General features: G+C 48.7%; 1 protein-coding gene and 1 non-coding gene across 2 annotated transcripts in view; both read right to left on the reverse strand.

Annotated features, from left to right (window-relative positions):
* Positions 1-3,386: 3,386 nt before the first annotated feature.
* Positions 3,387-27,747, reverse strand: part of SLC18A1 (solute carrier family 18 member A1) — a 34,838-nt gene continuing 10,477 nt past the window's right edge. Inside the window, exons 6-19 of the mRNA XM_010996377.3 lie at positions 25,526-25,886; positions 24,647-24,705; positions 21,710-21,793; positions 20,763-20,855; positions 18,921-19,010; positions 18,634-18,677; positions 16,600-16,660; positions 16,421-16,516; positions 9,912-9,990; positions 8,670-8,721; positions 6,050-6,113; positions 5,661-5,780; positions 5,309-5,442; positions 3,387-4,533 (exon numbers count right to left, since the gene is read on the reverse strand). Of these exons, the coding sequence (XP_010994679.2) occupies positions 4,435-4,533; positions 5,309-5,442; positions 5,661-5,780; positions 6,050-6,113; positions 8,670-8,721; positions 9,912-9,990; positions 16,421-16,516; positions 16,600-16,660; positions 18,634-18,677; positions 18,921-19,010; positions 20,763-20,855; positions 21,710-21,793; positions 24,647-24,705; positions 25,526-25,886 (1,436 nt within the window). The 3' untranslated portion in view covers positions 3,387-4,434. The remainder of the gene's footprint in view (positions 4,534-5,308; positions 5,443-5,660; positions 5,781-6,049; positions 6,114-8,669; positions 8,722-9,911; positions 9,991-16,420; positions 16,517-16,599; positions 16,661-18,633; positions 18,678-18,920; positions 19,011-20,762; positions 20,856-21,709; positions 21,794-24,646; positions 24,706-25,525; positions 25,887-27,747) is intronic.
* Positions 16,028-16,218, reverse strand: LOC116149929 (U2 spliceosomal RNA). The gene has a single exon (XR_004133546.2). It is a non-coding gene; the product is annotated as a U2 spliceosomal RNA (small nuclear RNA).

Consider the following 27,747-nt stretch of genomic DNA (forward strand, 5'->3'; position numbering starts at 1 on the left):
CCAGGGTGGCGTCGGATGCGCGAGGTTTGCTGCCACTGCACTTTCTGGAAAGCGCGGTGGATGCAGGGGGCAGCACGGGGCAGCGACCCCCACCCTCCAGCGTCACCCGCCCGCCCACAGCCTTGCGCCCCCGAACGAGCTCAGCCGTGGTTCCGCCCCAGCGGGCGGCCGGCAGGAGCGATCAGGCCAGCTGCAGAAGCAAAGGGCTTGACTGCAGGCTGCTCCGGCCAACGTGAGGCGTGAACACAGGCACACAGGCCGAACTCTCCTCCCAGCTTGTCCCAAACTTTCCTCTGTCGGACCTCCGTCTCCTCTTCTATGAGATAAGAGAGCTGGACGAACTGATAATACAAAGTGGCGCTTGGACGTGGCGTGGGGATTCATAAAGTGCATTCCTGGTTCATTTAGTATTATCGCATTTAGTATTGCAAGCCAGGAAGTGTCCGCTGTCACACTGTTTCTGGGGAGTGGAGTGCTGCCATCTGCTTCGCTCTGAAAGACGGCTGCCCTGTCCCCAGATCTCCGACACTCTGTGATTCATTCCATGGTAGACCCAGGGTGAGCCCAGGCCACCTGCACACACAGGACTTCCTGCTTTCCTATGAAGGTTTGCCCAGCAGCCTGCTGTGACCAGCACCCTGTCTGGCTGTGCCTCTCAGCACTCCTGGGACCTTACAATTCTCCCTTTAGGAAGAGTCATCAGTTGCTGACCTGGGCCACAAGTCCGAGTAACCGAAACCAGCAAGATTCAACCCAGCGACCTAATGTTCTCCCTGTGACTTCAGGAGAGCGGATGGTGACTCAGTTCGGAGAATAAACGCAAACAGATCTTTATCATTTCTCTTGTCTCTGCTTACGCTGTGTTCTTCACCCTCCAGAAGAAGAACAAAGAGGGAAAGGGAAGGGGAAGGAGGAGGAGGAGGGGGAAGAAGAAGGAACACATTTTATTTCCAATAATTTCCTGAATACAAACCTCCAGGAAATCGAACCTCAAGTCACATTTGTATTTCCGAGGTCCTGCTGGAGCATCGGATGGACTTCTCATCCTTGACTCAGGCTCTTCACACAGGCCCTGCACCTGGCACTCACTGAAGGCTGCCCCCACGTGGGCCAGGGGTGGGATGCAACCACAGAAAATCAGGTCCACGAGGGGTGATGCTGAAGCCCAGAGATGTGACGTGAACTGTCCCAGGACACACAGCTGGTCAGAGGCAGAGCTAAACTAGGATGAGGTCTGTTGTTTTGTTTTGTTTTGGGGGCGTGATTAGGTTTATTTGTTTGTTTGTTTGTTTAATAGAGGTACCGGGACTTGAACCCAGGACCTTGCACACGCCAAGCATGTGCTCTACTCCTGAGCTATACCCTCCCCCAGGTCTGTTTACTCTTGCTTTGGTCCTTCTGTCCTCCTGTGACCCCAGCATTCTTCCCTCACAGCAAGCGGGGAGAACACTGTGTGCCGAAGCCACCAGGCTCCGATCCTCCCTTGTTCCAGTTTCTCCTCCTCTGGACAAGATTGCTGGGTGAACCCAGCGGGACTGAGCTGCTGACACAACAACCGTGGTGCATCGCCCGTGAAGATCAGGCTTCAGGTGGAGGACAGACAGGTATCAGAGACGAGAGAGGGACTCGGGCACGTCCCATCCAGCGGGACCCGGGGATGCTGTGTGCAAGGACCGCGTTGCCCTTTCTTCTTGTCAACTTCAGGGGACAGACTTACACAAACATTACAGAGCTGCCTCCAGGAATAATTTCCTTAGAAAATGTAGCTAGTTAGTTAGTTAGTTAGGGCTGCATCTTGGAGCAATGAACTCCGTAGGTCAGACAACACAGTGGGAGACAATATTCCTTTTGGGGTGGCCCTTTGTGGAAGTGTTCTGAGACCCAGTGGCCTTGCTTTAAGGTTCTGGCTACTTTAATCACATCTCCTTGGGTTTGGGTCCCTCCCTACAAGAATCTTCCTGTCTCTCTCCCCACCACTCATCCGTCATCTCATGTGCCCTCTCTGTGTCCTCCCTAACTCCACGGTTATTGCCTTAATTTGCAGTGCTCTGCCTCCCACCCTAGGTTTTGTGCTTTGGAAATCAAGTGTCTTCCGCTTTGTTCCCAGCTCTGAGGATGCCCAATACTTTTCTGGTCTACGGAGCACAGCAGCTCATGAGTTCCACTGTCTCCTCTGCTGCACCTCATCGGGGGTTCAGAGGCTATCATCCTGCAAATATGTGTACAGTGTGTGCAGCGCCCCCCTTTCATGAGGGGAAAATGCATGTCTTCAACCTTTCCACGGGGGAGGCCGTCTGACATTTTATGTTGCTTTTATAAAAAAAGAAGCAAAACAAAAACTTCTTGTGGCTCGTTTTTGCTGGGTGTATTTCCATTTTTAGAAGAACTTAGTGTCTCCTGTAAATGTAAGACGTTTACCACGAATTCTTCAAATCATTTGTAAAGCCACGAATAAAGACTAAATCATTTTCTATTTTTATGAGATTCTATTTTTTATAACTTTCCATACATAGGTTATGTTTATGACCTATTTCCGATCTGTAATAAAAAACGCGTCCTAACTTACTTTGCAGTGTTTGACTCTTTGCATCGTCGTGTTGACTCTTGTCAACAGTATTTTGTAAGTCTGAATAAATTATATCCACTGTTTCTCCTTAAGTATATGTTTTAAATTGCTCAAACAATAACCGGCAAGTTAAAGATGAGTTATTCCTTTAAAAAATCTTTCCTGTTTTTTTTTTTTAATGTGTGAACAGCAGTTTCTGTAACGAGCTTGTCCTTTGTCGTAAACCCCCCTCCACGTGGGCGTGCGGATCCTCAGTGAGCTGTAGTCAGTGCTCGTGACCCCTGCACGTCTCACCCCACCCCACTCCCACCCTGTACAGGAGTCACAGCGACCACACGCTCAGTCTAAATTTGTCGTGACAGCTGATACGTTATGACAAATTATCTCCTAATTTTTCCTTTGAGCTCCTTCAGAATCTAAGACAGGGTCATCCTGAGAAATGACGACATAGTACATTGGGTTTTGCAAATCAGGTACCATCTAGTGAATGCGAACCCCTTAAAAGCATATCCATAAATCAGACGTCCGTTGTGCAAGTGATAAGAACTCACTGAGGTTCAGCTGGAACGTGCTCTGATGATTCAGGGCTGGTTCTGGACCCACTGACCTCGTACAGAGCAGAGCAATCGTCAGAGCCAGGCATCGCTCCAGAGTAAAGTCTAACCCCCCCAGTCTAACACCCAGGCGCCCCACAGCCTGTGCCCGTGGGTCTTCCCACCCCTACCCCTGCCTCCACCTCCACCATTATCCCCACCCAGACCATGAGCGTCCCTGCCTCTTTATATCTGAACACAGTGATGCAAACTCGCAGTATCAGGCATTTTTATTCGGTGTACATCCAGCTTGCCCCAGGCTGGTCAAAAGGCTGGGTGCCTTGTCTTCCATCTCTGAAACTCCACCTCTTAGCAGCTATTTCAAAAAGGGAACAAAATATCAAAATACGTATAGTACACACCGTATGTGCCCACACACTCTCTTTTGCTGCAAAACAGCAACTAGCTTGCCATGTCTGCGTTAGGGAATAACTTACTCGTTAGCAAATGTGAACAACTGTCTCATTGATTTTAATCCTCATATTAGGAAAGCCACAGTTGAGGGATTTCAGGGCAGTTCCTTTAGGTTTCCTCCCATACAATCCTGGCGTTAATTGAGTTTTCTGTCTTCCTACATTTATTCTAAGAATCTAGGAAATTTAAGGAAAGGTAGAAACCCGCAGGGGAAGTCATGAGAATGTCATAACGCAAGCATAAAAGAAACTGGCTCTTTCCCTTTGCACTTGGTGATAAAGAAGACAGACGCCCTTCTTTCCCTGAGGGCGGACTCACTGAGCGGCTGCAGGTGTGGCCACAGATCAACCCAAACCACAAACACTCAGTTTGTAAGAACCAGCCCGGACAGTCCCCAATTTGGCAATTTGGTGGCAATACGATGTTGAGGACACATCCTCAACTCATCAGGGACAACTCAGGGAGGAGGACCACACCGAGGAGGAGAGAATAAAACTCCTGTGGTCTGTTGGGAAGGGGCCAAAGGAAATCAGATAATAGACGGAGCGCGGCTGGTCCGCCACCCCACCGGGTCCAGGGAACACTGCGCTCACCGCCGCCTCCAGGAAGTGAGTCACCCCTCGCAGAACCCGTTCCAGCCTCACAGAGGATGGAGGAGGCAGCCCTCCGTCCTCCCACAAAGGATCGAGGCTTAGACGGGGAGCTCTGGGCTCCACAGGTGAGAAGAGAACCGGAGAACAGCGCCCGTGGGAGCGGAGGGAAGGGACAGCCAGGGGCCAGAGCAGGGAAGCCCACGGTCATCTGGCTCCAAAGAAAGAGGCGGTCGCTGAAGTCTGAGCCTCCTGTGACCAGTGTCTGCTGCTACTCCTCATCGCTGTCCTCCCCCAGGGGGAACTTCCTCGCGGGCTTCTGGGCCGCATACGTCCGGGTCTCCATGGGGCAGTCCTGGCCCAGAATTGCCTGCAGCGAGAGGCAGGAGGAGAAATCACCGCACATCTTGCCCCATTCCTTCCCACAATTCGCTCATCCAGGTCTAGTGTTGCTCAGAGGGCCCTCTTTCTGCTTCATGTGTGGGCACAGCCGCCCTCCCAAGGCATTGAGGGGTAGCCACCCCAGATCAGACATCATCTGAGATGCTTTCAATAGACTCCTAACAGCAGGGAGCTGAAATGGGCATCAGACCCTCCCGTCTCCCGTGGTGCCTTTAAGCAGCCTCCACCTCCCCCCGACCCCCCCAGCCCTCCCAGACCCTCCGGGGACTTGTGCTGTGATAAGAGGAAAGTATCTTATTAACTAAAATCATATGTTGTGCTCCCCTCGCCCCGGGGTGCTTGCACTTTAAGAAAGGACCTGGTAAGGATCATGACAGATGTTACTGAATGAATGAATGTGTCCCTGGAACTCTGCCCACGGGGACTGCTGGGGACGATTTGGGAATTTACACTGTGCTGGTCATGACAGCAAGCACAGGACGCCTCCGCTGGTCCCTGATCCCAACGCTTTACAAACGTACCATTTTCTTTCTGTACTCAGGTCCCATCCTAAGTGACCATTGTAAGAGGGCAGGTGGGTGTGCAGAGAAGGGAAGATACGGAAGGGCACGAGGGAAAGACAAAGATGAAAGGGGCATCAGAAAACACGGCAAAGCAGAGAGCCCATCAAAGAGGGAGGGAATCAGAGCACAGGATAAAAAGGAATGAGACAGACATGAAGAACAGTGGTCAGAGCCCCTTACAAGCTTCTCCTCCTTGGCTGGGGGGCTCCTCAGGTAGCAGCAGAGAGGAGCGTAGATGATGTTGGTGACCCCGATGATGACCATGAGCCAGGGGAAGCCAATGGCCCGCACAATGGCACCCCCGGTGGATGGACCTGTGAGGAACAGATCAAATCTACAAGTATTTATGGAGACTTGATCCCAGGGAAGACACCACGCTAGGGGCAGCAGGTGACCCACAGGATGTCCCAGGGTCAAACATCTCCAGAGCCCTAGGAGGGGCAGCCTCTTGGCTCTACTTCCTGCTGGGGAACAGTAGGTAAGGGAGGATGGGACGCCAGGTCCTGGTGCTCAACTCCCTCCACCAACATACCTATAGCAAAGCCCAAGCAAAAAGCCACGTCAGCGATGGCGTAGACACTCCCATACACGGGGGCGTGGCGCAGGTCCACCAGGTGTCCCATGATGGGCATCATGGAGGAATCCACCATGCCTGTGATCAAGGCAAAAGGACACCGTCTGTCAGCTCTGCCCACAGCCCCCCTCCCCATCTGTGGCATCCTCCCCGCTCCTCCCTTTAGTACACTGCCTCTGCCTGGTGCCCTCAGCACTGACACCCATTCCCAGCAGAAGCTATGGTCCCATCCCTCCACATCCCTGCCAGCTGCCCTCATGCTCCTTCTGCCTCTCCATATGCCCCCTCTGATCTGACCCCAAGCCAACATTCAGGGGCTTCTAGTCCCCTTGAAGGGTACTCCTTACCTATGGAAAAGCCGAGCCCTGCATTGGGGCCAATGAGACCAAAAATATTATGAGCGAGAGGAACCTGCAGCAGGGAAGGAGGAAGGGTCATCAGGAGTCCCGCTGGGTCAGGTGGGGCAGCACAAAACAAAGCATTTTTCCAATGAACTGCATTTTGAAAATTTTGTTTATCTTTCCTAATTTTTTTTTTTGTTTGTTTTTTGTTGGGGGGGAGGTAATTAGGTTTATTTATTTTACTTATTTATTATTGTTATTTTTTATTTAACAGATGCGCTGGGGATGGAAGCCTTGACCTCATGCATGTCAGGCACCTGCTTTACCACGGAGCTGTGCCCCACCCCCGGCAAAATGCGCTTATTAACCACGCGCTGCGTGCCACCTACTTTACCTGTCTGGATTCCTGTACCTCCTGATGAAAAACAATCTTTACTTCCACTTTAAAGATACGAAAACTAGACTGGTGCCGTTTGAGTGAAAGGCTGCATTCAGAGTCACAGAGCATGAGGTCAAGCGCGAACCTCAGCTGTGACTCTATTAAACCGTAACAACGGCCCTTTTCTGTTGCACGGACTCTCGCTCCCCTTCCTCTTCCCGCCGCCACCCAGACACACACTCTTCTGCCCTCATCCTTCACGGGGCGGAGTTTCCTCTCTCTCCCATTAGCCAGGGCACCCAGAGGTTTTCCTTAATCCCTAACTTGGGAGTCACTGGAGCAAGACAACAGAAAGGAGACACCAACAACCAGTTTCCCACCCGCCAGGGGGGCAGGAGGCGTGCTTTGCGTTGCCACATCAGCAAGCTTGTGAAACTCACCCTCTTGCCCTCTCCATCCCCCAGTGAAGCTGTCTTCTCTTCGGCTGGCTCCTTACCTCTTTCCCTGGGCATCTGCCACCCAGACCTGCTACACCAGCACACTCTCACCCTTCAGAGGTTTAACATACTATTTAGAGGTTAGTGGCTAAAAACAATGTTAGAGGTGAATCCTCCAGATACATGCCCAGGAGAAGGATTGCTGGGTCATATGGTAAGTCCATTTTTAGTTTTTTTGAGAAATCTCCATACTGTTTTCCATAATGGCTGCACTAAACTACATTCCCACCAGCAGTGTAGGAGGGTTCCCTTTTCTCCACACCTTCTCTAGCATTTATTGTTCATGGACTTTTTAATGACGGCCATTCTGACTGGGATGAGGTGATACCTCATTGTACCAGGCACCCCAGTGTTCATAGCAGCACTATTTACAACAGCCAAGACATGGAAGCAAAGTAAATGTCCATCAACAAATGACTCGATAAAGAAGCTGTGGTATATTTATACAATGGAATACTACTCAGCCATAAACAAGTAATAAAATAATGTCATTTGCAGCAACATGGATGTTCCTGGAGAATTGTCATTCTAAGTGAAGTAAGCCAGAAGGAGAAAGAAAAATACTATATGATATGACTCATATGTGGAGTCTAAAAAAAAAAGAAAAAAGAAAAAGGAGGACAGTAATGAACTCATGTGCAAAACAGAAACAGATTTGCAGACGTAATAAACAATCTTCTGGTTACCAGGGGAAAGGGGGTGGCAAGGGATAAATTTGGGAGTCTGAGATTTGCAAATGTTAGCCACGATATATATAAAAATAGATAAAACACAAATTTCTTCTGTTTAGTACAGGGAACTATATTCAATATCCTGTAATAACAGGATGAATTTTAATGAAAAATTAAATTTAATGAAAAAGAATATGAAAACAAATATATGTATGTAAATGCATGGCTGGGACACTGTGCTGCACACCAGAAATTGACCTATTGTAACTGACTATAATTCAATTTAAAAAAAATCCTCAAGGGGTATTTATATTTTACCACTAGTGCTGGTTAACATTCACAGGGGGCTCAGTATGCGCCAGATGCTGCTGCAGTTTACGGGGGTGACCCTGGGAGGTGCTAACAGAACCCTCTCTACACTGATGGGGACGCTGAGCGAAAGGAGGGGACGTGACGGGCTCAGAGTCACAAGGGCAGCAGGTGGCAAAGCTGGGAGTGAACCCAGAGCTCCAGGGTTGGATCAGGACCTCCAGCCTTTCCTGAGCAGGTGTCCAGTGCCTTGCAGCCATGCTGCTCTGCCTCGAGCCTGGGAGGCAAGCGTGTGTATGATGCCCGTGCTGGAGAGGAGAAAATGAAGGCTTAGAGAGGGGACTCCTGGAAATGGAAAGGTCCTTCTTTCTTCTTCTTCTACCAAACATTTTGGTGCGGAAGACTGAGGCACAGATGATGGCTCCCCTGCTGACTTATGGGGTCCTGGCAGGGTGGGCTGAGTAAATGAAGGCATGAAATGCACCATTTTCCAGACCCCGGAAACAGACACCAACATGTATTGCTTCGTGTGCCCACACATAAAGCCTCAAACCTCCATCCAGCTGCCCCACTGCCCTCTCCTTTCCTACCGCCTTTCAGTGGGACGGTAGGCGGCATCTTCCCCAGTGCTAAAATTCCTGCTGACACAGAGACGGAATTTCTGATGGCCCTTGCCAAGTCAACCCTCTCCTCATTTCAAAGGAAAGGGGCCTTTAAATGTCTGGGTCTCTCTCTCCATCCCCTTCTCAACTAGACCTTATTATACTTACACAAAGCAAGCTGGTACCTACTACCACCATCCCAATCAGGGCGCACAGCCACCTGGAAGAAAAGAGCCGACACCATCAGCACACTGGCCAGTCCCACCACCCCGATCCCAGGAACCCCTTGGGAGATGCGAAGATCAATGCATCTCTACACAGCCAGTCTGAACCCAGGTCAGCCCTCTCCCTGCCTGCTCCCTGCCCCTCATCTCTTCCTTTTTCCCACAGTAGGAGACAGACGAGGAACAATGGGGTACAGCCTTCCTCCCCTTAGAAGAGGAATCAGTTGCCTCAGAAGATACCTGCCCCTTTGAGAATAACCCTCAAACTTAAAATACACCAAATTCTTCCCTTCTCTGATTTCCCGTGGCAGTGGCTTTTAACCTTATTTTTAAAATCCTCATGCTGAACTCCAAAAATAAAATTAAAGCTGTTTTCCCTGTTGTGGGGGAACAGAATCCAGACACATACCTCTCAGCCCCAAACCCTTCCCACTTGGTGGCCTCTGAGGCACCACTGTAGAGCTCCCTGGGGCCCCACGGAACACGGTTTGACAACCACATACCTGTTCCCTGTGGAGTTACTTTACCTCTTCAACTGGACCACAAACACCTGGAAAGTAAAGGCTGTCCCTCGTGTATTCACTGTCTCTTCTACAGCAGCCAGCTTTGGCCCGTCCTTTCTCCATACAGTCCCCGTGACCTACCCACCCCCATCCCGCCAGTGGGCATTTTTTTTTCATTTTTCAGTTTTATTAGGTAGCATTGTTACAATATGGCTGCACACATACAATGTATTGCATGTGAATACATGTACACTGTAGACTGCACATATTTTTAAAACTTATGTATATGTACAGTTCATTGTTTCATACAGCTATCAAAGGAACAAAGCCAACCACAAAGTAAGATTAATTCAAAAAGATACATACACCCCACTATTGACAGCAGCATTATTTATAATTGCCAAGATACAGAAGCATCCTAAGTGAACAGCAATAGATGACTGGATAAAGAAGATGCAGCGTGTATGTGTAACGGAACACAGCTCACCCATAACAAAGAAGGATATTTTGCCATTTGCAGCCCTTCATTCACTTTTTTTCCCCCAGTGGGCAGTTTTGATCTGTGTGTATTTGTCCTAAGTTTTCAGTCTCAGAGAAGCTATTCATCGTCCCAGGTGCAGGGAAAACCTCGTCTCTCCCACCAGACATTCCTATTACTCCCCCCACATCCCCAGGCTACATACCGACCCATCCTGTTGGCCAACACGCCGAAGAGGTTGGTGCCAATGAGGTAGGACACACTGGCCGGCAGGAAAGCTAAACCTGCAGAAAGACACAGGTCCTGACCTTAGCACGTGCCCGGTTACTCTAAAACACCTTGTTCTTTACAAGATAGTGAGGTCCCCCTGCTACCTTCAAGGCTCCCAAACCACTTCGTGGGCTGGAGATTCTTTGTGCAAACCTGGAGCAGACGGCACAAGGCTCCACACCTCTGCTTTCCTCAGGAGCGAGGCCCTGTTTAACTTCAGCACATTTAATGCCCTTCCACCCGCCCACCTGGACTTCCCGATGAAGGGCTTTCACGGGCCATTCTCAGGTGTGAGGTCCCCTTGATTGTCAGCATGAGAACCTGAGCTTTAGAGAAAGGCCTTCATACCTCCTGGGAAGTGGAATCCCCGCTTTGGTATTCACCTGCCCTTCTATTGCCCTGACAGGGACCTTGGATGAGTCACCAAACCTCTCTGAGCTTTGGTTTCCACATCTGGGAAAAACAAAGCTGCGATTCCATCACATCAGATTACGCCAAGGAGCAAATCAGATAACGTATGCAAATGGATTTTGTAAACTGAAACCCTTGTCACTCTAGGTTTTGTATGTGTGTGTGTGTGTGTGTGTGTGTGTGTGTGTGACAGTAAAGTGCTCTGGAACATGGGCTTCGGAGCCACACGGTGCTGGGTTCGAACTGTGGCTTGGCCACTTGTTAGCTCTGTGACCACAGGCAACTTACGCTCTCTGAGTCTCATTCATTTGTTCGTTCAGTTCTTCATTCATTTAGTATTTTTAACGAGCTTTCACTATGTGCCAGGTACTCTAGGGTGAATAAGACAGACAAATCCTAGCTTTCAGGGGGCTTACATTCCAAGGGAGGGAGACAGACAATAAACAAGTAAACAAGGAGATGAAGAAGATAATTTTGACAAATGACAAGTTCTGGGAAGAAAATTTAACAGGCTGATGTGAAAGAGTGACTAGGAATAAGGGCAAACTTAGATTTAGGGGGTCGGGGAAGGCTCCTTTGAGGAGGTGACACTCAAGCTGAGACCTGAATAACCGAAACAGAACATCTTAAGCAAGAAAAACAAAGAACACCTAATACAAATACAAAGGCCTTAAAGAAGAAATCACTTGGTCTGTTCTAGAAATGGAAAAGAGGTCTGTGTGGCTGAAGCACAATGAACAGAGTGGAGGTGACAGAACCCCCAGGCCTGGAATTTAGAGTTTATTCCAAGCACAATGGGAAATTTTGGAGGGCATGACATTTCCATATATATTTATTTCCTAAATTCCGCTGGTTGTGGTTAGAAAAATAGGTTCACAGGACAGGAGTGGAAGCCAGACGACTATTTGCAGATCCCAGGAGAAATGTGACAGTGCCTAGTTTGGAAGTCAGGATGGAGAGGGAAGTCAGCAAGGGGACAGCTCAGTGGTAGAGCACGTGCTTAGCGTGCACGAGGTCCTCGGTTCAATCCCCAGCACCTCCATTAAAATAAACAGATAAATAAACCAAATTGCCTCCCCTGAAAAAATTTTTAAAAAAAAAAGTCAGGATGGACAGAAGTGAATAAAATAGATTTTTGGAGGTGGGGGTCAGTGGACTTTTCTGCTGGATGGGGTGTGGGCATAGTGGGAGTGGGGGAAAGAGAGAAATCAAGGGTGACTCCTTTTTGTCTTAATTGGGTCGCTGGAGACAGAGGAAGAAACTTGGGCGGGGGGGGTGACATGAAAGGTTTGAAATGCTTCTTAGATGTCCAACTGGAGATGTCCGGCAGTTGAGTGCACACGCCTAGGGTTCCGAGGAGAGATCTTCAACCCAGATCAAGGGTTCAACTAATAGGTTTACACACGGTTCTTAAAGCCACGGGAATGACCGGAATCACCCACGAAAGAGCAGAGGAAGAAGGATAAGATATCTAAGATCTGAGACTTCAGGGACTCCTCCCTTTAAAAGTTAACCAAAGAGGAGGCGATAGCAAAGGTGATAAGGAGCAGCCAACGAAGTAGATGAGAGGAGAGAGAATCCAGAGGGGACAAAAAAGAAAAACAGAAAAGAAGTTTAGCCTCTGACGGAGCTGGGCTGCTTCAGCCATAAAGAGAAGGCAGTGCATGTGGGCAGAGGTCCAGGGAAATGAGTAAAGTTCGTGATGAGAACGTGCGTGTTCCCTTCTCACTGCTTCTATTTTCTCAACGGCTATGAGTTGAGAATGATGAGCAAGGGATGAGGGTGTGTAGGAGGTCTGAGTGGAAAAGGGTAAAATAATCATTTTGGAAAGTGGGAAGAACAAATCCAGGGACTTCAAGAAAGACTGTTGGACAGTGTGAAAACCCACTTTAGATTTGTGGCCATAAATATCAGGCGAGACCAACAGCCCAGCGTGTGTCTTCACCACTCAGGTGTAGACTTACCAGAGTTAAGGCTTCCAAGGTGACGACCCCAGAGGGAGAGCAGGTGGGGCACGGGAATTAACAAGGCCTTCCAAGGAGGGACTTTAAGAATGGACTTGGATTCAGCATGACGGAATCCAAGCTGAGTAACCCAAAGTGAGGGACCTGAGTCGTGATGGAAACAGAGGAAGAACTGAATGGACTGGTGACCTCAGTGTAGCCAAAATGTTAATACAGGGCTCTGAGAACACCTGAGCAAGGAATGTGTCAGGTGATCGTGGGACTGCTTGGAATTGAAATTTCAGAGGTGTTACAATTAATGGTGACGTCAAGGTCAGCATTATACAAAGGTTCGACTGGTCAAGGTGGAGAGGGGGAAAAGGTTACGGCAAGAGGTCAGATTAAGGAACAGGGTAAGACGTTGGTAGGGTTATCCACCAGGATGCTGAAGTCACCAAAAAATGGTGACAGAAGTAAAGGTGAAAAGAATATGGGGCAGGTGTTGACAGCTTTAATGAATGAGGCGGTGGGGTGATGAAGGGGTGACCAGATGATTACAATGAAGAGGGCTGGGATGGTGTAATCTAAGGACAAGGTCTTCAAGGAAATCGGGGTCTCTGAAGGAGAATGAAGAAGAAATGGTTCAGAAGCAGTGAGAGAAAGCAAAGTCTGCAGGAACCCAAGCTTCCGTCAGTAGGGCTGTGGGAAAGTGGAGTTCTCAGGAAACATTCAGGTCTTGGGGCGAGAAGATGAAAGAAGAGTTCAGAGGAGAGGCTGAGTGCGTAGGGACACGTGCCGACAGCAGGGACTCCCGCGAGGCCCAGGACTTGTGAGGGGCAATGGGACACTGGGGCAGATGAAGATGTCTCTGAAACATAGGGATAATAATTATTCCAATAATTTCTTGAAGTTGGTTGTAAGGCTTAACTGAGATAATGCAGATCGACCATTCTGCAAGGTGCGGGGCACAAAATGAGGGCCCTCTGAGCATCAGTCTTAACTATTAGCATCACAACCAGCGACGAACAGGGTTAAGACTTGAACCCAGACGTCTCCCTGCAACTGCAGGTGTTTCCACCCTCCACGCCAACAGCGAGGCAGCACGGACGGCTCTGGCTTGTGGGGCTGCGTGGAATCGGCCGTGTGAGCGTCCCTGGGTCTCACCTGCCTCTCTGTCCGGAGGAGAACCAGCGCTGCCTCATAGAAACTGTCGTGACGACTACGATTAAACCCAGAGTCAACAATTCCCCAGTTACTGGCTTGATGTCTTGTTTGCTTTTAATATTCTCTTCCACGGGCTGGAGGTGAAGCACACCTGAGTGTATTTGCCTAGGCTATCTGGACAGGCGGCGACCTGTTTCAAACAGCAAACGTTTGTGTTTCATGGCTTTAAAAATTTAATAGTATAGCTGCTCAATTGTTTACCTGGTATCTGGAAACGGGCACCATCAGGAAGCCCACAGCCTGCTGGATGATACGTCTCTTTGATTTTGTTCTAAGTGATGTGGGACTTCCTGAATGAGAGGTTCCTCAATCAATGTGGCTTGTTCTTTAGGATCTGAGTATAGCTTGCATTTCCGTAGCGTTTTGTGCAAAGCAGGTGTTCCAGACTACCCGTCTGCCTACACTTTTTTTTTCCAATTGACTTATGGTTGATTTACAACGTTGTGTTAATTTCTGGCACACAGCATAGTGATTCATTTAAGTATATATATATATATATATATATATTCTTTTTCATTCTCTTTTTCACTATAGGCCATTACAAAGTGTGGAATGTAGTTCCCTGTGCTAGACAGTAGGACCTTGCTGTTCCTCTATTTCATATGCAGTAGTTGCTATCTGTGAATCCGGAGCATACACTTTCCACAGCACACCTTCAAGGGATGGGGGACCACACATAGGGGTGACTGTCAAAGGGATTTCAACAAAAACAGTGATGACAATGGTGTTAATTTTTACTCCCTGTATTCCACGCACCATGCTATTCCGAATCCCTTTAGAATACACAGATCTACTGAATCCTGAAAACAACCCGAAAAAGCGTCTCCATTTTCACAAGTGAAAAAAGCGGAGTTCCAAGGGGTTAAATAGCGTATCCAAGGACACAACCAGTCAGTGGTCGAGTCAGGATTTCTAACCCTGAGCTCCTTCCTCCACTGGGTGAGAGCAGTGAGTCCACAACGGGGCACTGAAGTTCAGTCCCAGACCACAGACTGCTCCTCCCGACAAGCTGGAGAGGCGCTGTGCCCTGAGAGCCGTGTTTCTCAGCGCGGCCACTGAGGCACACGAGCATTACTGGGAATGCAGACTTGCTTCTACTGATTTGCTGAACGGGGCCTCTGAATTTTGTTGTTCATAATGTGCTGTGTGTTTTGTTTTGGATTTGGGGGGGGTTGGCTTGTTTTTTGGCGGGATGGGTAATCTAGATTTCTTTATTGGAGGCACTGGGGATTGAACCCAAGACCTCATGTGTGCTAAGGATGCACTCTGCCACTGAGCTATACCCTGCCCTCCAGCTGTCTGAATCTTAACACGCTCTGCAGCTGAGAACCTTTGATGTTAGACTTAACAGATACAGAGAGCACTGAGCCAAGTCGTCAGGGATGGTGGAGGACGTAAGCCTTCTCGGAGCCCCTACTGACTCTCCCGAGGGCTTTTCGCAGCCGCCTCACCTGCACGGGGCACTGTGTGAGATCAGGCCTGTGAGTTCCCTTGGGTCTCACCAGCCTCTCTCTGTTTCTCTGCACCCCAAGAGGAAACAGTGCTGCCTAGCAGGCACCGTCACGATGATTACAATTAAACGTAAAGTTAACAATTCACCAGTTACTGGCTGACGGCTAGTTTGCTTTTAATTCTCTCTCCCGTGGCGTGAAGAGGGGCAGGGGAGGGGCCATTCTGAGCCGTGGTTGGTTCCCCACCTGCCCCAAGAGCCTGGGCGGCTGGAGCCTTGGGGCAGGGGCTGTTTATTGGCACCAAGCACAACTAACTTAATTAACCATCATGGTCAGAGGCAGCTGCAGCCCAGAAAAATTCAATTTGGGGCCAGGAGTGCAGCCGAGATCCTTGTTTAGAACTGTCCCCTGAAAAATTAGATTTAGTGCTTTCCATTGCATATTAAGCTCCATCAGGTCCTTATCAGCTTCCCCCTGGCCGCATACACCTCTCCTCCCTGCAGTGACTGAGCGATTTGCACGTAACCTTCCCTGTCCCCTTTGCTCCGGCTTCCTGGAAGGGTCCACTGCCTCCTCTCTAGGCTCAGATGAGTCATGACGACATCTCTCCATGGGGCAGAGAAGGCTGGAGGCCTCCCTCACAGAACAGTGTACTCCAGAAGCACTTTTTTAGGGTATAAAGATAGCAAAAGGGTAATCTGCAGAAAGGGGAGTGGACAAGAGGAAAGTATCGATGGTGATGGTGGTGCCTGTTTATATTCTACAGGTGCCAAGCATTTCCACGGATGAAGCCATTCATTCCTCAGATTCACCCGTTGAACGAGATAGGATTCTGACATCTGTTTCAGAGATGAGAAAAGTGATGCTCTGAAGGCTGAGTGACTTGCACCAGTTTGCGCAAAGCACATCAATGGAGTAGAAATGGAAACCTGACGTCTTTTGACTACAAGTCATTAATCATTCTACCACACAGCTGCCACTCCATCCCTTCTCGGCCTGCTTCCTCCCCACCTTCTCCGCCGGAGGGGTGCACCGTTCCCGGAAGTATTGCAATACCAGGTTGATGCGTGCAGCGGACGGAGCAAGTGCCTAGTCCAACTCCCTGCTCCAAAAATCCATTTAATGTACTGTCCTCAGCTAGAGGACGTATCAGATATTAAACTGAAAAGAACAGGGACTACATTTGATCTTAACCAAAAGGCCGAGAAGCGATCAGCCTGCATCTTGAAGGGACTGCCCACCCAACCAGGCTTGATTCACAGGTGTGGACAAGGAAGGTAATTCTCGGAAGGAAGCACATTGTCTCTCTGTGATCTGGAAGACCTGGTCCTGAGGATGCCTCCTGATGTCCTGAGAAAGGGCCCATGGTACACACCTCTCTGCCCAAGCCCCGGTTGGGGACCAAGGTCACTCACCGAGCTGCCACTCGGGTGCACACATGGTCTGCAACATCCAGATGGGCAGTGTGGGCTCCAGCATGGCCACTCCCATGTTGGCGAAGCAGAGGGAGCCTGGGGAGATGGTTCAGTGAGCCCCCGAGGTTGCCCAGAAGCTCAGGCTCTCCCCGCCAGAAAGGGAGGCAAGGTCAGCTTACCTGCAGCCACCAGGATGTAAGGGTCTCTGAGAAGTGTGAGGAGAGGAGTCCCCGTGACGCTCTGAGAACATGGACAACAAAAACCTTCCATTTGTACAGCATATACATCTCTCCTGTCTTCACAGCACCTTCTACGTCGGCTCCCTTACCGTGGAGACCAGACGCCCAAGTCACAGAAGAGGGAGGGACTTGCCCAATGTCGCAGAGTGAGCTGGGACTGCATATACCGGGTGCAGGGCAGGCACAGAGAGGGGGGCAATACTCCAACACGATTCCTGCCTACCAATGGCCGTCAACCAGGTCACAGCGGACTGTCAGCAAGGCCGACGCTGGACAGCAGGTGTCTGGGCTCCGGGCCTTGGGCCTCTCCACAGGATCTGGCTGGCACTAACTTTCGTCCAAGGAGAACCACAGGCAGGGCGCTGAAGCCCAAAGGTAAGCCCAGAGGTCACAACTCAGAAAGCTGCTCAAGGTGACCGAAGTCTTGTTCTGACCACATGGAGCCACACTGACTGGTGCAGCCGACAACCTGAGCAACTAGATTAGAATGCCAGCCCAAATGTCCAATTCTGACACCACCCACTGCTCAAAACATCTTCCTTCCACTAAACTCAGTCATCCACCTTCCTCCCCTGCACACCGGCAGGCCCTCAGGTGTCACAGTTACCTTCTCTTAAATGCCCTTCCTTCTCCGTTCCAAAAGTCCAAACCTCACCCACCCTGCAAAGTCAAGTTTAAACAGCTCCTTCTTATCCAGAGGTTTCCCTGACTCAGTAGCTGGAACTTCTCTCTCTTTCAAACTTCCTGAGTACCGTGTCCTAATCTGTGGTGTTTATCCTGTTTCTATGTTGTAATAGATTTAATAGTTTTAATCTGATAACCCTCGCTGCACACACAGGGGTGGATTATAATATTCAGAGATACTCTAAAAAGATCCTGCTCTCCCATATGTAATTCTCAGTAAAGAGAGAGCTAGATCATAAAATATACACGAAAGAAGTCCAGTAAACCCTTTGACCCAGCAACTCCACTTTCAGAAATTTACTCTAAAGATGCTCTCCAACTTTATAAAAATGCATATACATGAGGTTACTCATTGCAGCACTATTTGTAACTGCAAAATACTGGGAACTACCTAAATGCCCGAGCATAGAGGATTGAATAAAATCTGGTACGCATACAATGGCACACCATGTGGCCAGAAAAACAACATTTTTTTGAATATGTAGAACATTACCACCCAAAATCGAAACCCCTCAAAAAAAAAAGGTGTCAAAGGAAAATCATTTCTCTACTCAGAACACTTCTGATGCCAAATGTGTCGCTTCTCACACCAAGCATTTCCCCAGTTCTCTGTGGGCACCAGCTGGGGGTCCCTGCAAGTTGAATTCAATTCTAACGCTAACTACGTGGAGCTGGCACAGACCCCACAAGACTGCCCCTCACTTCAGACGCCAGTCACAGGCAGAGCGCTCCGAGGATGCCCGCACTGTCAGACGTGGCTACAAAATCAAGGTCTTCAGATCAAGCTTTCCTGTATTTTCTATGCTTTCTTAATTTTCTTTCTTCATGGTTTGATACGTTTTTTCCAGAGCCATCTCTGTGTTAGAGTCAGACAAATACTGACAGTGACATTTAACCGCTACAGAATGACAGTTTGTAAGGATGCTTTTGGGGGAGAGACCGTTTGCACGGTTTCTGAGGTCTTCAGCTCTGAGATGTTATAACTGTGATTCTCAGGCCCCAGAGTCACTGTCTCCCATTTCTGAGTCATTATATATAAAATCTCAGTGAGGTTCCTTTGATTCTTTATAAGGCTCTTCCTTCATCCTTGCCCAACCTCCAGCCAGACTCCCTCCCCATCCCCCACACCATCCTAAATGTGACCCTGTTGGGAATCCAGCACAGTTCTTGCTTTCTCCAACCCCATCCCTCTTTCTTCTTACGCTTTGACGGGATGATCTAGGCACGCCTGGGTCACTGCACTCAGCCATTCTACCTATCTCTTCGCAATGGAGCTTGGAATCCACTTACCTCAGGAGAAATCTTGGAAGGCTGCAGGATGCACAGCTGGAGTGCTAAGAAAGGAAGAGGGAGAGAGAAAGAGATCAGTTTGTCCACGTATGAGTTGGAGGATCCGGTAACAGCCACATCGTTAGCATCCTATCACGTACAGACCGAATTCCCTGAGCTTCTTCCTTCTTTCTTCCGATGGGGTGGTCCTTAATCCACAGGACATGTCAAGAGTGACACCACAGCACAATGCATTCCCAACCTGACCCAGGCTGCCGCCTGCCTGGTGGCCTCTTACGGTCACTTACCTCCATCCAGGAGCGCCAGGAAGGCCAAGATGAGGAAGGGTACGAACTTCCCGAAAAACACATACATCACACTTCCGAAGGGGGCTCCCACTGGAAAAGCAAAACAGGCACGGATTCCAGACGTGAGGGCCACTTCCCAGCCAGCGCGACTTGTCCACATGCACCCAGGGAGCATTCCCTAGGGGCCTGCCGGGGACTGAGCTCCACGTGAGCGCATGAGGTGTTGGGGATTCAGAGATGACAAAGACCTGCTCCCAGGGGCTCACTTTCTAGCGGAGGAAATGTGTGTGTGTGGTGGGGGTCAGGGGGCGGACCCAAATCATTAGAACTTGATGAAAAGTAAATGTCAGCGGTAAATGTCCCATCTGTGAAGTGCTGTGTATGCACGGCAGAGTGAGTTCGGGTGGCCACAGGGGCTTTGTCCAGTGGGTAATACTCGTGGGGAAGAAGCATGTGTAGGCGGGAGGGGATAGCTCAGTGGTAGGGCGCATGCTTAGCATGCACAAAGGTCCTGGGGTCAGTCCCCTGTCCCTCCATTATAAATAATTAAATAAAAACCTAATCACCCCCCCAAACTTTTTTAAAACCCTAATAAAAACAAAAGCATATGTAAAGAGCCCAGAGGTGTTCTAACGGAGCGTGTGGGTGGGGGAGAATTAGGAGAAAGCCCCTGACACTAGGATAGGAGTATCTGGGAGAAGCACGGAGGTGCGGAAGGCTGAGGCCAAATAGCCAAGGACTTCACGGATCCAGACAGAGCAGCTCCCTGGCCTCGCGGGCTCGGGAGAAGCATCAGTGCCTTTTGGCAGGGGAGGAACACCACCGGCCCTGCGTGTAGGCGGCTTCTTCCGGGGGCTCCTTGGGGAGGGAGGCGGTGGGCGAGAGATGAGGCAGGAGGCTGGTGCCCTGCTCCAGCTGGGACGTGACAATGAGCTGGCCTCGGAGGAGCGGCTGGAGAGGGTATAATAGGGTTATTCTCTGGGGAATGAGAGGAGACACAGGGGACCAGGATGCACCAGGCTTTAGCTTGGCTGTCTGTGTTTGGGGAGGTGGATGCCAACAAACAGCAGAGCGTTTGCTCCCTCTCCTCGCCATGGTGGTCGAGATATCAGGCGTGGGCCAGGGAAGAGATTTTTGGTGTTTTCCTCTTAATTAGCCTGTACACCCCTAGAGGGCAGGAAGCGTGTCTGAGGCTTCCTACCTGTATCCCTCTGTGCGACCATCGTGCTTGGCGTGTCTCAGGTGCTCAGTGAAAGTCTGGGGCTTGCTGGACTGGTCGATGAAACCAGATGCAGGACGGACCTCAAGGGAAGTCTAACCTTGTGGTTTGGAGCGTGGGATTCGAGCCCAGAAAGTCTGAGTCTGTATCCTGACTCTGACATTTCCTGGCCGTGTGACTTCAGATGGTTATTAACCTTTCTTATCCTCATCACCGGAAGAGGGACAGTCATTCCTCCTTCACAGTGTGGTGGCAAGGGCGACAGGTCACGTATGCATTTAGCACACAGCCTGACAAAGTGCACGTTCTCACGTTGAAAGCACCGGCCACGTACGGCAGCAGAGGTGAGGCAGTGGCTGCGAACGCGCAGAGACTCACTCCCTTGAACAGACTAGGTTTCTGGACCATCCCCAGGCCCTGACGGGCTACGCAGCTTCTTAAGGGGAAAGAGAGTCTGCCTTCCCCGGGCACAATCTCAGAAGGATTCACACCATGATTGGACAGAGCACAAAGGAAAACGCTATCTCCCATGACTTGAGAAACCACCGTGTCCTGCAGCCATCTCCCGAGAGTCTACAGCACCTCCCCTCCTGAACCCAGATCAGGGGCCGGCGCCCACTTACCCAGCACTCCCAGAGCCAGGCCCCCCAGGGCAATTCCCATGGCACGCCCTCTCTCGTGGTCATCAGTGTAGACGCTTGCCAGCATCCCAAGGCCTGAAAGGAGAGTGACAGAGCTGGCACACAGGAGCTCCCTGTCCGCCTCTCTCCCAGAGACCTCCATCTCGGCCCTGTTACATCTTCAGGGGCCGCCTTAGCTAGAGTTTCCGTTGGAGGGGTTTTATAGAAACCAACCCACAGTATTTCACACATACTGCCCCCACGGGCCCCTGAAATGCCCACACTGCTCACTCCTCCTGGTCAGAATATCCTTGGAAGTGCAGAGGTCTTTGGGAAGGGTAACATGGACCACCACTGTCCAGCGATGCCGCAGTTCCTATCACTGTACCATTTCCCAGCACATCTCCCTGAATCCATGGGTCTGGAGCAGATCAAGGGAGGGAAAATCCTGAACACAGAGCATGGTTCTATGTGATGCGGGAGCCCAAAGAAGAGAGTGAGTACCTGGGAGAGAGTGTGGGCTGCGGGCTCTTACGTCCACGTACGCACGTCTCAAATAGCATAAAATGTTAAGAGGGGGACAGAGAAAAGGCCACAAAGTGGCGTTAAATAAAAACCTGGCCTACTTCACGGTTTGACCCTGGGCGTGGTCTGACCTGAGCTTGCTGCATCTGAATATCGTCAGAGAAGGTGACCTCAGGCTTGGGGATTTACAGGCACTGCCAGCAACTCTACAACTATCTCGTTTTTGTATATATATATATATTTTTTTTATTGAAGTATAGTCAGTTAACAATGTTGTGTCAATTTCTGGCGTACAGCACAGTGCTTCAGTCACACGTGAACGTACATATAATCATTTTCATATTCTTTTTCACCATAAGTTACTACAAGATACTGAATAGAGTTCCCTGTGCTGTACAGTGAGAACTTGTTTGTCATGGCGTTACCTGCAACAGATGAAAATGAAGATCCGATGCCTTGAAGGGTTCGGGCCACAAAGAGCAGGGTATAGGTACCAGAAAAAGCAAACACTAGGCAAAGAGAACAGCAAAAATGCTCCAGTTAGCAGACTGCCTTTGCTTCCCAGCCACGGGAAGAGACCCAGGGTATTACAGGCATGAGCCATCATGCATACGTTTTAATAAAGCATGATCACCGTTCTCTGTATTCAGAGTTGTCGTTCCATTACCCACCCCTCCTTAACCAGGACTGCACTGATTGGCCTGAGGACTGAGAAACCAAAGATGTATAAACCAATTCACCACAAAGTGGATGGAAGGCTGGGTGTCCACCGTTCCTGCCTAGAGCCCAACATTTTGTCCACTGGAGCCAGGGCTGTCCGTGCCCAGTGCCCTGGGCTGGGAACTGGTCCTTAGACCCTAATTTGGGATCCTCCATATGCAACACTCAGATCTGAGCTTTGCCCTTGTTGGGCCCCATGGGATCATCTAGAACGTGGGACAAAAGCTATGTGCACCTGAAGGACCACAGGTGTTGGGAAGAAAATAGTATCTTGTGATCCAATCAGATCCTCCCCCTTATACTGGAAGCTCCTTCAGCCAAATCACATCAGTATTTATTAAGTGATACTGAACATGTGGCTGGGCTGGGCTCTGTAACAGACATGAAATAAAGAGAACATCCTGTTCATGCCCTTGAAGAGATTCAGACTAACACACACGCAGCTGAGAACCAAACAGGGATGTGTTACCAAAAGCCAAATTACAGGACGGTCATTGGTGGTAAGGTCGTTGAGTCCAGACATGTCTCACACCGCCAAGTGCAGGACAGCACCGCCAGAACTGAGGACGCCCTCCCAGCGCGTCTGACTCAGCCAGAGCTGAGCCCCTCTGCCCACTGATTACACACGTCTTCGGTCGCGCTTATAATCCTCTCCCATTACTTCCCGACATGACCACACCATCTCCCAAACATGCAAATGCTGGGTCTCTCCTTGCCAGGGCTTCAATGCCCTCTCCTGGGCTTTCTGACTTCCAATCTATTCCAGGTCTGCTCTCCCTATGTCCTTTGAGCACAGAGGGACCAACCCATCTCTGTCTGCCTAGGACCTTCCTGGGTTGAAAATCAAGTCTCGAATCCTGGGAAGCCCCTCCATCCCAGGCAAACTAGGATGTTGGGCCACCCTATTTGGGAAGACCAAAGTAATTTCCTTTTCACTTTGCACCCCCTACCGTGGGCCACTATTTAGCACCTAATTACATTTAGCAAGTTTCCCAGCTGGGGGCCCTTACGGGTAGTGATTTGGGCATCAGAAAACTCACTTCGGTATCTAAAAACCCTGAAAGAATGCTACATAGGACACCCTACACACCAAAAGTTTGCCAGAGTGAGGTCAACTCGGTACAGCAACACTGGTTATGTTGTGGAAACAATAATTATTATTGAATACATGCAGCTTGGTGGATACGAAAAGTTTTTGAAACATGAGTTCTTGGCAGAGAATCAGGCAAGGACCTTAGGCTAAAAAGTTTGGGATCTACCAGGACACTGCATTAACTTATTTAGCAGAGTCTGCAGGTCTCCCAGGCACCTATCAAGAACACCTGGGTAGCTGGAACCATGCCTTTTTATTTTTTACGTTCCCTCGGTGACTTTTCATCCTCGAAGCATAATGTACGTGCTTCCTAAAGTTCTGTGGAATGATGTATAAGTCTCATTTGATGAAACAGAGCATCTTATTAGTTTTCTGTTTACTGCGTCGCATGGGCTGGACTCCTAGACGTTCAATGAAGACGTCTAAATTTAACTTCCTGGTTTCCTCTGGCTCAGCTGGAATTTCACGAGGAAGCTGCAGTTCTCGGACAGAATTTCACACGTGGAGTCCCTGCACTTTGCGCCTACCAGCCCTGAACTCAACAAATTCCTGTTCGACACTGGTTGATAGGTGACAAGTCCTGCGCTGGAAGGGAAGACACCTTGAGGAGGGGCAACAGGACAAGCAGAAAAGTCACAGAAAGGTAATTAGCAAGATCAGAGGGAGGAGGAGGTGTGTCACCCAGACCACAGACATCAGCAGAGGCATCGGGAGCCACCCGTGGCTCCACAGGCTGCCCTCCCCCAACCCCTCGCCCCACAGTCATTTTCTTATTTTCTCAGGGTCAATTTCCAGGTGTATTTTTTTTACTTACTGTTCTCATTCCATCTCTCTCATATTGAGAACATTTATCTGATACGGGGTAGACTATTTGCCTCTTCTCTTTCTTGTTTCCTTACAGATTTATTTCCCAAAGCTATCACCTTTCACAGCCTTCCTGGAAGGCAGCAGGCTTTTCGGAATTTTCCGGTTGCTGTGGTCCAGTTTAGATTCTTTGTTAGTTGCCCTTTACCTTTGCATGAAAATGCTATGACCTCTTCTCCAAGATGGGGTGTTTGTACTAAATTCACTCAAGGGATTACTGATACGCACACAGACACACACACACAAAAGCATACGCATTAGAACAGCCTTCATGGAGGGGCATATAGCTCAGTGTAGAGCACATGCTTAGCAGGCAGGAGGTCCTGGATTCCATCCCCAGTACCTCCAATCAATCAATCAATCAATAAAAAATAAACAAACCTAATTACCTCCCCACCCCAAAACCTTTTTTTTTTTTTTTTTAAGAAACAGCCTTTACAATCTTCTCCAGCTAGAGGAAGTATCTATTCTTTTATAGCAGAATATACAAATTCCACCCAGACTTGAGTTACTTCGGCTGTTCTCGCCCCCGTAGCAAAAACTGTAAAGCATTTAAATCAGTGTCACAGGCCACTTAGTCAGATGACTTAAGTAGCTAACCTGACCCTGCTCTTTTCACTGCAGAGCGTGTGATAAAATCAAAGTTAATCAGTGAAGGAAAGAGAAGAGGAAGCAGATTACTTACTAATTGTGGAGATAAACATGATAACAAAGCCAGCGAACATGGGAATGTGGTATCCAATCCTAGAAGGGAATTTAAACAAAGATACAATTCCATGTAAAACAGATAAACAGCAAGTTTACACTGTAGAGCACAGGGAACTGTATTCAATATCTTGTAATAACCTATAATGAAAAAGAGTATGAAAAGGAATATACATACGGCTGAAACATTATGCTGTACACCAGAAATTGATACGACGTTGTAAGCTGACTATACTTAAATTTTTTTTAAAAAAGGGGAAAAAGAGATACAATTCCAATAGGCACCCATTATACGTGCACTATATTTTTTCATGTAATTGGTAACAGAAATGCAGTTATTTGAGTGCATGGTAAAACAGATCTCTGAATGCAGGTATAGAGAAAGGAATTAAAAAGCATGCACATTTACCCACAGACCAGGGCCCAAATCCTCTTTTCCAGGAAGGATGACCCAGTCAGAGAGCATATCTTTTTGAAACACCAGGATAATCCCAAACACTTCGACTAAGGAGCCAGTGCTCTAGTCTGCAACAGGCCTGTCCTATTTCCACCCTTACCCAACCTGAGCCACGTTCCAGGACACTGAAACAACACCAGCAGTATATTACTTCTGTTCCCCGGTTTCCTTCTTGGTGCCCAACAGTCATTACATCACTAAGGACATCTGAAGCCCACGGCATTTCATCAACATCACGTTATCCTTTGGAGTAACCAGCTTCCCAAAGTGCTGCCTGCCCTGGGGTGCAGACAAGTGAGTTTTCCTTCTCTCTCCCTTCTAACCCCCTTTATGATACCTCAGCCCATCCTCTTGTCTCTGAGCCCCTGAGCGCCCCGTGGGACCCTGCACCCACTGAGATACCTGTTGGTGAGAGGCCCCACAAACGGGTTGACCAGGAGTTGCATCAGAGCCTTGGAAGCAAACAGAACCCCGACCCATATGTTCTCTTCCTTCAGGAACTCTGTGCCTTGAAAGCAGTTGTTTTTATGTGCTGGCATGGCTTCAGTGACTGGAGGAGGGGTGGTGCCAGAAGTGCCACTCGTCCAGGCTATGCCACCAGGCACACTTCCTTCAGTAGATATGGTGTTGTTGTCAAAGAAGGAGAAGATGGTGGAAAAGGCAGGAGTGAGGGTGTGCTGGGAGGCTGCGGTGGGGCCGAGGTACAGAGACGTGTTGACTCCTTTGAACTCTATGGCGTACAGGTAGGTGGGCACGATGGGCACTGTGAGTGAAGAACAAGAAACGAGAACTAAGGACAGATTGTCCTTTTACCACCAGTCATTTCAGGGACACCATCGTGGGGTTCAGATTCACGCCCACGAAGGTGTCTAAGTCCCCTCAAAGGCTGTGCCTGCCCAAGTTATCCTTATTGGCTCAAGAACCTAAATTCCATACTACACTGCCATAAAAAAGAATAAAATAATGCCATTTGCAGCAACATGGATGGACCTGGAGATCATCATTCTAAGTGAAGTGAGCCAGAAAGAGAAAGAAAAATACCATATGAGATCACTCATACGTGGACTCTAAAAAAAGAGAAAAGGACACTATGAACTCATCTACAAAACAGAAACAGACTCGCAGATGTAGTAAACAATCTCATGGTTACTGGGGAAAGTGGGTTAGGAAGGGATAAATTTGGGACTTTGAGATTTACGAAAGTTAGCCACTATATATAAAAATAGATTTTAAAAGTTTCTTTCCTATAGCACAAGGAACTATGTTCAATATCTTGTAGTAACTTTTAATGGAAAAAAAATGAAAGCGAATATATGTACGTATATGCATGAGTGGGACACTGTGTGGCACACCAGAAACTGACACATAATTGACTATACTTCAATAAAAAAATAAAAAATAAGTTTAAAAAACGAACCTAAGTTCCTACCATCATACAGTTGGTCCTCCTCATCCGTGGATTCCATATTGGCTAATTCACTGACTGGCTAAAATTTATTTGTAATCACAAAACCATTGCTCATGGAGCCATCACAATTTTTCTTGGCCATCCATGCATAGAATGGAGGAAGCACTGAGTTGCCAGGTGCTCACTTTTGCAGCTGAGATTGATCGAGGCAGGCTCTGCCTTCCTGTTCCAGCTCTCTCACAGAGATGCAGAGCATGGAGACGGGAGGGGTAGGGCGGTGCAGCGCAAGAGACTCCAGCCAGGGGCCAGCTGGGCAGAGCTTGACTCCCCATTGGGCACCTGTCGGGGGGGGGGGGGCTTCAGGCAAGTCACTGAACACTTCTGAGCCCCGTTTTCTCTTTCGTAAAGAAAATACAATCTACCTGGATGTGTTTTTAGGATTTAAGGTTATAATCTATATAGTGTATGTGTGGTTATTTCCTCCAGGAGCAATGACTTAGTACTGGCTAAATGCAGTATTCACAGCAAATGTATAGAGCGTAACTGCCACGAATGATGAGAATTGAGTGTATTTGATTAACAATCTGTCTCAGGAAGTTTCTTGTTTAAAAGCATATATTTTGGGGGGGTTGGTATAACTCAGTAATAGGGCACATACTTAGCAGACACGAAGTCCTGGGTTCAATCCCCAGCACCTCCCTTTAAAAAAAAAGCATCTACTTGACCCAAGAGGGGAAACATGTTGGCATCCATTTATATACCAGCATAATTCAATGTAAAAATTAATAAGCTACCAACTAAAAAAGTAGGACTGTATGGGAACGAACCACAGGAAAGGAGTTGGGTATCCACACAAGGTGTGGTTTGATAGAGCAGATGCTGGAAGGCAACACTGTGAGAAGATGCTCACTATTCCAGAAGTAAGGGCACCTTGGGAAGAGAATATAGGGAAGAGGGGCGAGGGTATAGCTCAGTGGCAGAGAGCATGCTTAGCATGCACAAAGATCCTGGGTTCAATTCCCAGGACTGCTGTTAAAAAACAAATAAACCTAAAAATATGTTTTTAATAAATTAAATTAAATTAAAATTAAACTAAACTTAAAAAAAAAGATAGTATGGGAAGGAAGAAAAGTACTGTCAGCTCTGGCTGCAGGTCAGCCTCTTTGTTTTGGTACGATGTTCTCTAAACCTCCTTCTTTCTTGAACCTCGGGGGTC

Source organism: Camelus dromedarius, chromosome 36 (genome assembly GCF_036321535.1).
Source record: "Camelus dromedarius isolate mCamDro1 chromosome 36, mCamDro1.pat, whole genome shotgun sequence".
Lineage (NCBI taxonomy): Eukaryota > Metazoa > Chordata > Mammalia > Artiodactyla > Camelidae > Camelus > Camelus dromedarius.